Source organism: Strigops habroptila, chromosome 3, assembly GCF_004027225.2.
Source record: "Strigops habroptila isolate Jane chromosome 3, bStrHab1.2.pri, whole genome shotgun sequence".
Lineage (NCBI taxonomy): Eukaryota > Metazoa > Chordata > Aves > Psittaciformes > Psittacidae > Strigops > Strigops habroptila.
In genome coordinates, this window is record NC_044279.2 from 6810732 (window position 1) to 6823976 (window position 13245).

The window sequence follows — 13245 nt, forward strand, 5'->3', positions numbered from 1 at the left end:
GCAAACTACTGCTTGTGTCTCTGCCTTGTGAGCATTGTCACTGTGCATGAAGGTGCAGCTGGAGTCAGGGAGATGTAACACTTCAGTTTGCATTTTATCTATCTTTTAACTTCCTTTAAACAGTCTTTGTCACAGGCACTTCCTTTCAGCAGCATGCTTAATGCTTTAGCAAAACAAAGCGTGAAGCTGACATCATTGGGTAAATCTATCGGTTCCTAGTTTAAGATGAGAAGAAAAATCTGATGTAATACAGGTTGGTGATTTTTTACCCTCCAGATATGCACAACTTTGCTTTCCTGGCTTGTTCATTTCTGTGCTCTCATTTGACAAAGATTACTAGTACCAGAAGATGGCAGATAAATAGCTTTACTTTAGATGCACAGTGCAAGTCATCTGAAACTACATTTAAATCATGACATTGCATGTAAGACTTGAAGGAGCATTTAATCTTAAGAAAAGACTGTTTGCTTACTGAACCAGGGTTATATACGCTCCCTTTAATGAGCCCTGAAAAGGGATATTTAGTTTGTTTTGCCATTTTTCATCAATTTGCAGCTACCAAAGCTCAGTTCAGATTTAAGACCATCCCATGGAAACAGTTGGTGCTGTAGATGGTGTACTGCTGTCTGCAGGGAGGGAGAAATACTGCTGGGTGCTCACAAAAAGCAGGGGTTGCTTTCAGTAGTCTCAAAGCCAGTTTTCAGTTTTTTCCAGGGTACATTTCTTCTCTAGAGAAATGATCCTGAGCTCCTATGAAAAAGCTGTTTCATGTATTTGGGGTGAGGAGGAGTCTGTGCGAAAGCCTTTCATAGAGAAGTCCTTCATTAAGTATAAACATTTCTGATGCAAGAAGAGATTCTCTGAACCGCTGTACAAACTTTGCCAGCCATTGCCTCTGTGTGTGATTAAATTGGTTCATTAGCTTGTTTTTCTAGTGCGGTAGAATAAATCTAAAATTACAGATTCCTCCTCCTGCTGCCTTGGAGCTAACGAGATGTCCCCATTAGCAAAAGTAAAACATTGCTTATAATGAGAATTTGTGACTGCCCTTTGAAGAGGAACCGAGATGGAAATGATAGCAGAGCTTGCCTCTGTCTGCTCTCTGCACCCGTGGTGACAATATTAGTGCAGAGGTGTTGCAACTTAGCCACGTGTATCTGTGCTTCTTCACCCTGCCAAAACAAGTAAGAAACCACTCAGGTGTCCCTGCAATGCAGAGTTTCTCTTGTAGCTGTCTGGTTTCAGTACTGCTCTTGTGGTGCATTGGCTTCTTAAAATCTGTTCTGAGAGCTGTACCCCATGGATCTGTGCTGAGAGGAAGGTATCTATGAAAGCTCAGTGGTTGGGGTGCTGATTCAGTTCCAGTTTACAAGTAAATATCACTGGTTTTTCTGTGGTGGGACTCTCTGCAGCTGCATGAGTAATTCCCTATGGATGGTAGCAGACCAGCCAGAGTGTTTGTATTGTATGAGTATTCTATTGTACAGAGTGTTCTGTATTGTGTGGGTTTCCATGCTTTTCCTATTCTATAGTGCCTGTGGGGGCGATTTAGGTAGTGTGGGTGGGAGAAGACGTTTCCATGTTACTCCATGTAATGGCTATGTTACAAATGCCTCTTAGTTATTCTTTATTTGTCTATGCTTGTGGCTGAAGGCTTCAAAAGCATCTTTGCAAGTTAGAAACCAGATGGCTGTAGTGTAAATCATTGAAGATACTTCTGTTTGTATCAAGATCTTTTAAAGAAAGAAGATCCTTCAGGAATAAGGGAAAGAAAGAGAGAAAGCAAAATAAGTTTTTAGTAGCTACACAGTCTTCAGGTTTGGTTTCCAACACCAGTTGATCTTCACTAAACACAATAAAATGCTTCAGTCCTGCTTCTGTTGCAGCAACCTTTTTCTTTCCATATTTGATAGGTCTGATTTCTTCCAGATGTAATACTTGTTTTGCAAATTCTTACTAGCAGTTGTAGTCATATGTCATTTTAATTTATTACAATGTTTTGCTTTATTTGAGTAGAATATACTGCCGTGGGTAAAAAAAGATGGCCCTGTGTTGGGGGTTGTATCTTGAGATGACACAAGGAATGCAAAACGTTGCTCCCCTGCAGACATCTCTGTTACTTTTAACATGTTTTGTTGGTGTCCCTGCTTTTATTTTTCAGTTGTGCTGTTGTGCATGCTGTTTGGAACACAAACGTGTTAAAGATGAGGCAGGAGAAACTAATCTGGACTCCTAGTAATGGCTATATTGACAATGCCTCTTATTTATTCTTTATCTGTGCAGCACCTTTTGGCTTTCATGATCTCCACTAGCATTTTGCAGACCCTGCTCTGTGTTTTTCCAGTCCTTTCTGAAACCAAGAACAGCAATTCTTGTAGACTGCTGAATGCACAATAGTGTTGAGGTGGCTTTTGATGGAAAGCAAAATCCCTGTTTGGCTGGGTGGGTTGGTTGGTTGTTCCCATTCCTTGTTCATGCTGTCAGAGGGGGACCATGAGGATTAGATAGAACATCCATGGTCTCATGTGAAAGCACCTTGCGTAGAACTGAATTCAGTTTATTTGAGCTTTGTTTGATCTTCTGTTTAAACAAATAAATGAATTAGTAAGTCATGGCTTGATGAATGTTAAAACTGTGTCCAATAGAAAGGATGTTAGAATATTTGAATGGTGATTTCAATTTTGACATCTTTTTACCTAAAGACCAAGCATTCTACAGTAACAGAAGGATGTGTATTCTTTTTTGTTGTTTTAATTCTGTGGCTTGTTTTAATGCTTCCATTGTTCCATTGCAGGGTAAGATTTGGTTAATAGATTTTAACCCATTTGGTGAAGTAACAGACTCTCTGCTGTTTACATGGGAAGAACTGACCTCTGGGAAAAACTTGAAAGGAGACCAGGGAGAAGGGGAAGCAACAGAACAGGTACAGCCCTGTGGTGAGGGAGGGCTAATATCCAAGAGGCGTTATGGCCTTTACTTGTTCTGTCTGTCTGTCTTTGTGATAATCAATTTGTGATGCAAATACCATTGAGGTAAATAGAGGTTCTTAACTCATGAAATGTAAACTCTTTGTAAGTAGAATCTACTGTATTAGACGGTAGTTAATCTCAACATGCATCACATCCTGGTTTTAGATGCCTATAAGGGAAGTTTTAGTTCAAACAGCACAAATCCATCTTGATCCAGCTTTGATCACATTGCGAGGAAGATGCACTGGAAATTGCTTTTATACAGTTTTTATGTGTTCTTTTCAATTTCTCTTAAAATCTATTACTTTTCTATTTAATCACTTAAAGTTCTGCTTTGTTCCCGATATCTGTCATACAGTTTCCCAGAGCTCCAGATTTATGTTTGGGGGTAGGCGAAAAGAAGATTAACTTTTGTCTCTTCCTCATGTCAAATGCCCTCAGGGAAGCCTTGTCCTCTGGTTGAACTCCCTGGACTTGCAGAGCAGGGATTTTCTATCCCTCTTCCAAGCTGCATTGCCTCCATAGAAACAAATAACTTCCCATTAATATAGAGAGGGAGGAATAGTCTTCATTTATTTGTACTCCAGCTTTTTTCTCACTGCATGCTTGAGACCATCTTAACGAGTCCTTGGACAGCTGCATAGAAGATATGAAGTAGCATGCTACTGTATCTTGGGAACACTTGGCAGTTGTCAGAGGAGAGATGCTAGTCAGATAGTGTGAGCTTTTCTTCATCTTGTGGCTGTTAAACTGCATTAGAGGTAACTGGAGTGACAAGCTTTATTGAGCTGATTTTAACGTCGGAGCTTTGCTTTAGTTCTGTCACCCTTTTCACAACACATTGGAAGGGAAATACACCACTCTGTTCATGCTATTTTCTTGTAGTTTCACCGCTTGAAGACCCATTCAATGAACCTTCCTGCTAAAAGCTGTGTTTTTGTTAAACCACACTCCCAATTCTTGAGCTGTCCATGAAATACCTGAATTTTGTTTTGAGGATTTTCTATTTCTCAGTGCCACATGCTTCACCCAATTTACTCTGGTGTAAGTCTGGATGAAAACTAGAATGACTTGTCTTCATGCTTCAGGTTACATCCGATCACAGTCTGGTGTGAAGTAACTGAACTTCTGTCCTCAAAATGAAGCCGCTTATTGCCGTATTGTGGGCAATAGCATTGCATGTCAGTGTGTTGAACTGAAACTTACATTAAGTTACCCAAAACCTGTTGCCACGATTGAGCATTTAGAGATATTTTTGGATATTTTATGGAGCTATAAGTAAGTAAATTGGTTGGAAATCTTAGATCTTAATTTCAGAAAGGTTATATTTGCAAATATGGGTTTAAGCAAGGAACATGTGAAGACAAGTTTAGAGATTCTGTTGTAAAGACTTTTTTTATCCACATATTTATGCAAATACTATTGCCCAAAGTTTCTTATAGCTCCAGCTATAAGAAACAGCACTGTTATAAGCATATGTATATTAAGTGCATTAATAATTGATACATTGTAGAAACTTCAAAGTGAGGGAATAAATGCCTTTAGTTGACTGTTACTAACATTTGACTTTTGGTCTTAAGGGATCAGTTTTTAATAAGAAAACTACAATCCTTAGAAAGCACAGGTTTAATTGAATGAATGCCAAATAAACTCGTTGGCAAAGTGACTCCATCTCACGAAGGAGCTCAGAAACCATTTCTGACTTTATTCACATACACTATTCTTGTCTTATCCAATATGTTTTGCAAAGGACTCTCCAGTTTTCCGTTGTACAAACAGTAAAGTTACTGTCCAGCCTAGTCCGTACCTGAGTTACCGACTGCCGAAAGACTTTGTGGACCTTTCTACAGGAGAGGATGTTCACAAATTAATTGACTTTCTTAAACTGGTAAGAAATAGTGAAAAACATTTAATTCATCTTTGTGAAATAGCAGCATCAAAGTGCCTGGAATTGTTCTTTTGTAATTAACATGGGTTACATAGTAACAGCAGAAGTATTGTATGTGTTGTTGGGTTGATCTTTATGAAGTATGAAGAGCAAGCTTTCATACTGAGCTCGCTTCAGATAATTAATTTTATCTTTATGGGAAGCAGTGAATGCAGTTTGACAAATCTTCCTGAAGAAGCTGTTTTCTTTCTGATTTAAATGTAAATGCAAATGTAGTATAAATGGAAATGTATTTTTTGAATGGCTGAAGCTAATGCTTTTAAGAACTTCTTTAAAAGTTAGAAGTTAAGTATATTAAGAAAAAACAAACACTTGTTCCTTTTTAAGTACAATTTCTTTGTTTCTTAGATGAACAGTGACATGAAAACATGACATCTGTTTAAGCAAGGGAAGGGAGGGCAGGTTGCCTTTGTCTTGACCACTGACTTCTACTACCACTATCATGTTTTCTGGTTCTTATATATTCTGTTTCTGTTGCAAATCTCTTGTTCTTTACTGGAAATAAAATTCTATAGTTTGGGATGGGAGAGAGAGCTGATATTGCTCTGTTCCATTTCCTGGAAACATTATCTCTTATCATTCAAAAAATGGCTTAGAAATGTATTCCCTGTCCAAGACCCACTGTATCTGGGAACACTTGTCATGATTTGTTAGTGCTCTTACTTCAGATACCTGTGTCCTAACATTATGAACTGTCCTGTTCTGTTGACAGAAAAGAAATCAGCAAGATGATGACTGAGGTATCAAGAAGCATTACATTGAATTACAAGCAAGAAATGTGGCAAAAACTCTATTTAGCATAACTATTAAGCTATCAATTTAAAGAAAACCTGCTTTTTATAGTGAATGAAAGCACCAAAGAGCTGTTCATCCTGTGTGGCTGTTGGTTTATGTAAAAGTGTAGAAAGGCTTTTTCAGGGAAACATGAAATGACAGGGTGAGTTCTCACTGGATTCCAGGTTAAATGCAGTTACACCATGGTGCGAGCAAGCAACAATCTGAGTACAACAGAACAACTGCTTTCCTATCTCATAATGTGAAGATTGATGCCATTGAGGTGTGCTCTTGGACTCTTCAGTGATAAATACAACATTTAATGCTTGTGCAGTTAAAATATCAAGCATCCTCTGAATTTAGGCACAGTCTTGCTTAAAATATTGTAGAGTCACAAGGAAAGAAAGGAATGTGTGGGGTTTTTTTCTGTAATAAGCTTTTAAAATTGTAAATTGGCTTTCTTTTGGGAGCACTTCTCATCCTTCCTTTATGTAACAAGAAGTGGAGAAGGCATTTTTTTTCCTGTGCTATGAAGGCTAATTCTTCATTTTGGAGAGCAGCTGTGGTAGGGTACTTAAGGTGTGAAAATTTTGCATTTCAGGAATTTGAAATTCTGAATGCATTTCAAGTAAATAATATTTTCACAATAGCTAAAGCTGTGGACTTTGTTAAACTTCACCACGTTGTATTTCATTTTCATAGTAAAGCTTTCTTGAAACTTTTTTTTTAACATGATTTTGTACTAGACATCATCTGTGGCTTTAATAGAAATAGTTAAACATAACATCCACCTGTAATTTTATATGTGGGCTGGGTCTTGTTTCTTTTGTAGCACATCTTTGAGTTTCTCAAGAAAATGATTATTCTTTCAGCTCTTAAAGATCTGTATTCATTTGGTGGTACTTCATGTTTTTTGTATAAAGGGAAGCTTGGCTAAATTTGGGAACACAGAAGGACTTGTTACCAGTTGCTGTTACTTGGGAGGTGTAGGGAGGACAGTTTCAGGTGAAGTAGCAGCTAACTTTTGGATGTAGGTGTTTGCATGGCCTCAGTAATCTCTTAACAGTGTGCACAATTCCTGTTGAAATGAAAGGATGTTTGGAGGTGCTCATAGCCCCTGGAAACTGGTTCCTATTTCAAACCAGTTATGTGATACCTTCTGTGTGTATATAAAGCTGTTCATGTTTCTTTGCTTTGCTTTTGCTGTCAAATTGATATGGTGCTCAGTTACAATCTGTTCTTAGATGTTAAATCTGAGCTTAGATGTTAAATTATTACTTACTGTCTTTATCTTCAGTTTTGAATGAATACTTACTCTTGTTAAAGATTATGCAGATTAAGAATCCAGTTCTACCAAATACATTGATGAAACGTCACACATTAAAGCTCCTGGAGTCAGAGTACGAGATCTATCCCTACCCTTGAAGCAATGGAATCACCTCTCAGTAGCTTTTTGGACACAAATTAGATTATCATTAACTCAGGGCTGGGCTATAACTAATCCTTCAGGACTTTGGATGCATTTTTCTCACCCTTATCAGAGGGTTTGTGTCTCTAAATCAGGTGGGAACTTCAAAACTTAAAAATCCAACACAGCTTTCCTTTTTCTTTTAACATTTCTAGCCATAACTTAAACTATTGTGATGATCTCACCACACTTCCTTAATAGAGATAACACCCCGGAATTTCCAGCAGACTCATAAATGCTTCTGAACTACAGATATTGTCTTTAAACAATACTGAATCTTGGTTTAAAGCTGCAAGGTACTTTCCTGCATCTTTTTCTGTGGGCTCCACTAATTAATTTACCATTATCACAGCTTACTGTGCTGGATATTCACCACATATATGGCATCAGGACCAGTTTGATGGGACCCTCTGCACTCTAGAGTGTCCCTTTAGGTGAGTAGGCTGGAGTGTGGTGGCCTTTTAACAGTCCTTTGCTTCTTGACGTTGTTATTTACCCTGAAAATGGCATCACCAAGTGAACTGACCGCAATCAGTGCAGAGCTCTTAGACTTGCTGGCAGCTTTCATATGTTTGCAGGAACTGCAGTCTTCTATGGGTGCTCTGCATTTATAGTTGAGTTCTTCCAGGACAAATCGTGGTGGAATCCGACACTGGCCCAGTTCCTGGCTTCCTAAACAGCTTTGCTTGTTGCTAGCCTGTGCTGGTCCTCTACTTAAAGGATGACCATAATAAAGGACCACCATCTGCTGCTCCTATCTCCTGCCTCTGGCACAGCTTACCCCTCCATCCCTCATCACTTTCAACAGCTGTTTAGCATACTCGGACACTTCTCTGTATAGTTGTATGTTGGTGATAAGTGAATTCAAAGTGTGGTTTTCTCCCCTATGATTTAGTAACAGATGACCACTCTGAATTAATGGACTGCTCAGCCAAGCTATCAAACACTGATAATTAACTTTATTTCAGAGTTGCAAGAACTTATGCCACTTCCTCTGGGCTTAATCTTAATGAAGAACTGTAAAAGATAGCAGAGAAAAAATGCTAGTCCCATGTTCAAGGCCTGATACAGAGAAGTCCCCATTATAAAAATCTGTCCTACATAATCGGATTCCCAAAAATATCCTTGCAATTTAAATACATGCTTTATATTTACTTCGTTGCTTTCTCCAACTTCAGGTAACCAGATGTTGGGGTTTGGGTTTTTGTTTTGTCTGCTAGATTAAAGATTGATTCCTCTTCTAAAAGAATTTTCATCCCATATGTCCTTTTGATCTGTGAGGATAATTAACAACCATTCCTCTTGGGGACGTGTGGAAGCTCATGTTGATACATTAAAAATGCTTTAGATCAATTTTAAACTGAATAGTATATGACAATTTTATTTCAGGTCGTCATAAAATCAGTTCCTGCCTGTAGGCATCATACAGAAATGTGAAAATACAAAAATCTACTTGTTCGGGTCCTTGTTCGTGTGGTTCAATGATGTGATCACCATTTGCTGAGTAAGGGCCAGCTATATACTATGTATTCTTAGTTATATGCTTAAAACATTGTATAAAGATACTTGTAATCTCACCTGGATGGCAAACATGAAGCTTGAAGGAAAGGTAGCACACAGTTCTAGAGCCTGGCAAGTATTAACGTCTGTGTAAAGAAGCCTGGCTGTGTCCAATGGCTCCAGTGCAGTGAGGCTCAGTTCTTGGACTGCAGCTCTGCCAGGAGCACCAAAGATAAGTTCACTTTCACAGCCAATGCTTGTGGTATCTGATCTCCCAGATGGATACTGGGGATCAAGATTCCTCTAACCCCTGAAGTAGTAGTTGTTAACATATACTGGTTTACTTCAGGATTTGGAATAATGCTCCTGTACTTCCGGGTTGCAGACTGTCCATTCTGTTTGTACTCCTTTGATTCCTCTTTTTCCAGTGTTCTCCACACTAATCTGATATTTGGGTGAATGTGAAGTTTAGAATAAGCAGCACCATGGATAATACTGGTCTGAATTTTAAACCCTCCCTCTCTGTCCACTTTTCCTTCCCTCTTAGAAAAAGATGGTTTTGAGTGCTTTATAATACCTGGAAAAAAACCCAAACCTAAAAGCGGGTGAATAATAGCCATCTCTGAGTCTCAATAAAATGAATGTCACTTGTTGGATTCTGGTCACAGTGTGTGGCTTGTAGAAATCCTCATAACTGCGTCTGACATCCTTAGCTAGAAAGTTCACCTTCTAATGCACTTGCCTGTTGCTGATGTCCAGGATGCAGTGCTGCCCAGGAAAAAGGTACCCAGTGAGATCAGAGAATCATAGGATGGTTTGGGTTGGAAGGGACCTTAAAGATCATCTATTTCCAACCCCCTGCCACGGGCAGGGACACCTTCCACTAGAGCAGGTTGCTCCAAGTCCCATCCAGCCTGGCCTTGAGCACTACCAGGGATGGGCCATACAGGGAGATACAGTTCAGATGCCCATTTAAGCAACATAGACCATAGACCTAACCATCATGACTTCAGGCTTTTGAGAGAGCGTTGCCAGGCGAAAGGATTCCCAAATAGATCAGTCGTAGTGTGAAGATGGGTAATAGCATGGCACAAACCCTCATAAAAATACTTCTGTTACCTTTGAACACATCTGAGTGAGTTAGTTTAGCTTTCACAAACTGTCCCAAATCTGAGTGTTGGATAGCTGGAGAAGACTGTGGGGTATCTGTCAGTGGTTGTAAACAGGCAAATCAATGTGGTAACTGGTAACTAATTTCAACCTTAAAGGCCAAGAGAATGCAATTCAGGTGGTGTTTGGATAGCAAGTCTGTCACTTCCAGAAATAATGTTGAACTAAAATACATATTTTTGGCTAAGAGAAGATGGGCCTTCAAGTGTAATACAGAACCAGACCATGCTGCTTTTGATTCATGAGGGATACTTGGTAATGCTGATACGCAGAGATTTAATAAATCTGTCTTAACAAATGTTTGCCTGGATGTTGAATTCATCATAGAACGGTTTGAGTTGGAAGAGTCCTTAAAGATCATCTAGTTCCAACCCCCTGCTATGGGCCTTTACTTCTGTTTGAATTCAGTGACCTCTGTAAGAAAAAGTCTCCAACTTGAGGTACAATTACAGTAAGACTTGTTGCCATAAGTGGGGTATTTCTTGCAAACCTGGAGCTTTCTCAAAGATAGGAAGTGCATAAGTAGTAATTTGTTGTAGTAGTAAGAGTGTGGGGGCTTCTAAGGGGTGACCAGCTCTATCTCTGTGTGTGAACTACCATAGCAGTGTACTCCCTGGGTACCAAAAGTGTTTTAGGGTCCCCCTAATAGCTGACCAGGCTTCTTCAATGATGTGTTTAAGCAGGTTGGAGGAAAAGGGTGGTTGGTCAAAAATGCAGAACCTTTCTTACCCTAGTTACAAATAAACTTTCGGGAGAGATTTGTGACTCCTAAACAGCATTTCTAGCCAAGAGAAAAAGAACAAGCAATACGTATTATTTCTAGTCTTTCGGGCTCAAATCCAGATGGTGGAGGGGCTTGAAATTTTCTGTCTTAGCTTCTATGAAACTCTGTGTTCTGCCAGAGTGTTGCACTTCATTGATGTAAATGAGTTAACTGGGACTGTAAGATACAGAAGAGAGAATGAAGCAACATGTCTGTACACCAGTATGAGGAATACACAAGAGGAGCTCAATGTATGTCAAAAAATGGTTGATGGGCATTGCAGAGACTGAGAGATCGACCACAGTACCGGACTGAGACCTGTCATGCAGGAAGGGCTGGAGGTGTGATACTGAACGTAACAGTGTCCATATTTACGAAGCTTGAAAATCATAGAGTCACAAAATGATTTGGGTTTGAAGGGACTTTTAAGGGCATCTAGTCCAAACCTCCTGCCATGGACAGGGGCACCTTCCACTAGAGCAGGTTGCTCCAAGCCCCTGTGTCCAACCTGGCCTTGAACACTGCCAGGGATGGGGCAGCCACAGCTTCTCTGGGCACCCTGTGCCAGTGTCTCACCAACTGCATAATGAAAAATTTCTTCTCTAATGTCAATCTAAACCTTCCCTCTTTCTGTTTAAAACTGTCCTGTCACTACAGGCCTTTGTAAAAGTCTCTCTCCATCTTTCCTAGAAGCCTCCTTTAAGTATGTAAAGGTTGCAGTAAGTTATCCCCGGAGCCTTCTCTTCTCCAGGCTGAACCAGCCCAGCTCTCTCAGCCTGTTTCCAGAGCAGAGCTGCTCCAGCCACCGGAGCATCGGAGCATCTCTGTGGCCTGCTCTGGACTCACTTGAGCAGGTTCACATCCCTCTTGTGTTGTTGCCCCAGAGCTGGACACAGAACTGCAGGGGGGGGTCTCATCAGAGCAGAGTGGAGGGGGAGAAACCCCTCCCTTCCTGCTGGTCCTGCTTCTTGTGATGCAGCCCAGGATACAGTTGGCTTGTCTGGGCTGCAAATGCACACTGCTGGATCATGTCCAGTTCTTCATCCACCAGTATTCTCAATGAAGTCTGATGGAAATGGGAGGTATTCGCTGCTTGGGCGTCTGTTGGGAAAGTACCCAACATGGACAGACTTGAAAAGACAAAGAGTTCATGGACTTTATTTTTTTCCCAGAGGACACAGTTTGTATTTCAGGAGATACAGGGTGTTATTCTAGAGTTGGCTGTTGTGGATTACAGCCACGCTTATTCGAAGTTGTTAAAAATCCTAAAGTCAGAGGTGGTCGTGGAGTTGGCATTTGCTGCTCTTGAGAAAACAGGGAGATGAGAGCAGCCAAAGAAGGACCGCTTATGAAAGGCAGTTTTGGTAAGTGTGGGTACTGATGCCTGGGTCCGTTTGGGAGATGATGGGTGTGATAACTGGAGGGAAGTGCTTTTTTAATGACCCAGTAGCAATCTCCTCATGTGTAGGGAAAATGGCATAGCAAGGACTTGTAAGGATCAATCAAAATGAAACCGCAGAAATTGGAAGGAAAGGCACATGATTAAGTGTGAAAAGATGAGGGGACGGAGAAAAAATGATGGATGATTCAGAGATAACTGATGCATTTGGTGTTTTCTTTGCCTCACTATATCCTTTTTACAAGCAAAAAAAAAAAAAAAAGGAAATCAACTAAATTATCACAACGTAGCAGAAAAATTGCACTTGAAATAGCTATTGGTATGTAGCCAGAGAGGGTATTGTGAGCGAGACCGTGATACATGTTATTGCAGGCCCTGTATTTTTCCATAACTTCATTAATGGCTGGAGCAGGGAAATAAATAGCCTGTATAAAAATCTGCAGTTGTCACTGGCTTGAGAATACACGCAGGCACTTTTGAGGGCTGTATCAGAATTTAAATGGCCGTAACACACAGGGAAAATGGTCTGAAATAACGAGGAGAAATTTGATAAAGGCGAGCGCAAAGTGCTGTAGTTAGGAGGAGAAATCAGACATTCGAGTACAAAATGGGGAGAGAGCTGGCAGAGCAGCAGTACAGTGGGAGTGGGTAAGTTACAGTAGGGACCATTAAATGCAAGGCGATAATAAGCTGGTGGGGGAGGAAAAAGGCAGGTGTTGTTCTGGGCTAGCAGGAGAGAGGGATGGAAGTAATGAGAGATTATTTTGTTTGATGTGGGGATGGTGTACTGAGATGTGTCATTTTAGGCACAGTATTGCGAGAAATATGTTGGTCACTGGAGAGCAGCCAAGCATTGAATCATAGAATCATAGAACTAACTAGGTTGGAAAAGGCCTTTAAAATCAAGTCCAGCCATTACCCACGACTGCCAAGACCACCACTAAACCATGTCACTAAGGGCCTCATATAGTATCTCAGGTTGCAAGGGACTCATAAGCATCATTGAGTCCAACCCCCTGCTCCTCACAGGACTACCTAGAACTAAACCATATGCCTAAAAGCAGGAGGTCCAGACCTTGAATTCTGACAGGCTTGATGCTGTGACCACTTTCCTGGGGAGCCTGTTCCAGTGACTGACCACCCTCTCAGTGAAGAACCTTTTCCTAATGTCCAGTCTGAACTTCCCCTGATGAAGCTCCATTCCATTTCCTCATGTCCTATCACTGGCCACCAGAGAGAGGAGAACACTTTCCC

The 13245-nt window shown here is 40.4% G+C and overlaps 1 protein-coding gene across 3 annotated transcripts in view; it reads left to right on the forward strand.

Moving 5' to 3' along the window:
• The window catches only part of CDC123 (cell division cycle 123), a 40514-nt gene extending 30389 nt beyond the window's left edge, over positions 1–10125 (forward strand). For all 3 annotated transcript variants that reach the window (XM_030480469.1, XM_030480471.1, XM_030480470.1), the window contains 3 exons: positions 2795–2923; positions 4720–4857; positions 5630–10125. In XM_030480469.1, coding sequence (XP_030336329.1) covers positions 2795–2923; positions 4720–4857; positions 5630–5656 — 294 coding nt within the window. In that variant the 3' untranslated portion in view covers positions 5657–10125. The remainder of the gene's footprint in view (positions 1–2794; positions 2924–4719; positions 4858–5629) is intronic.
• The last annotated feature ends 3120 nt before the right edge of the window (positions 10126–13245 follow it).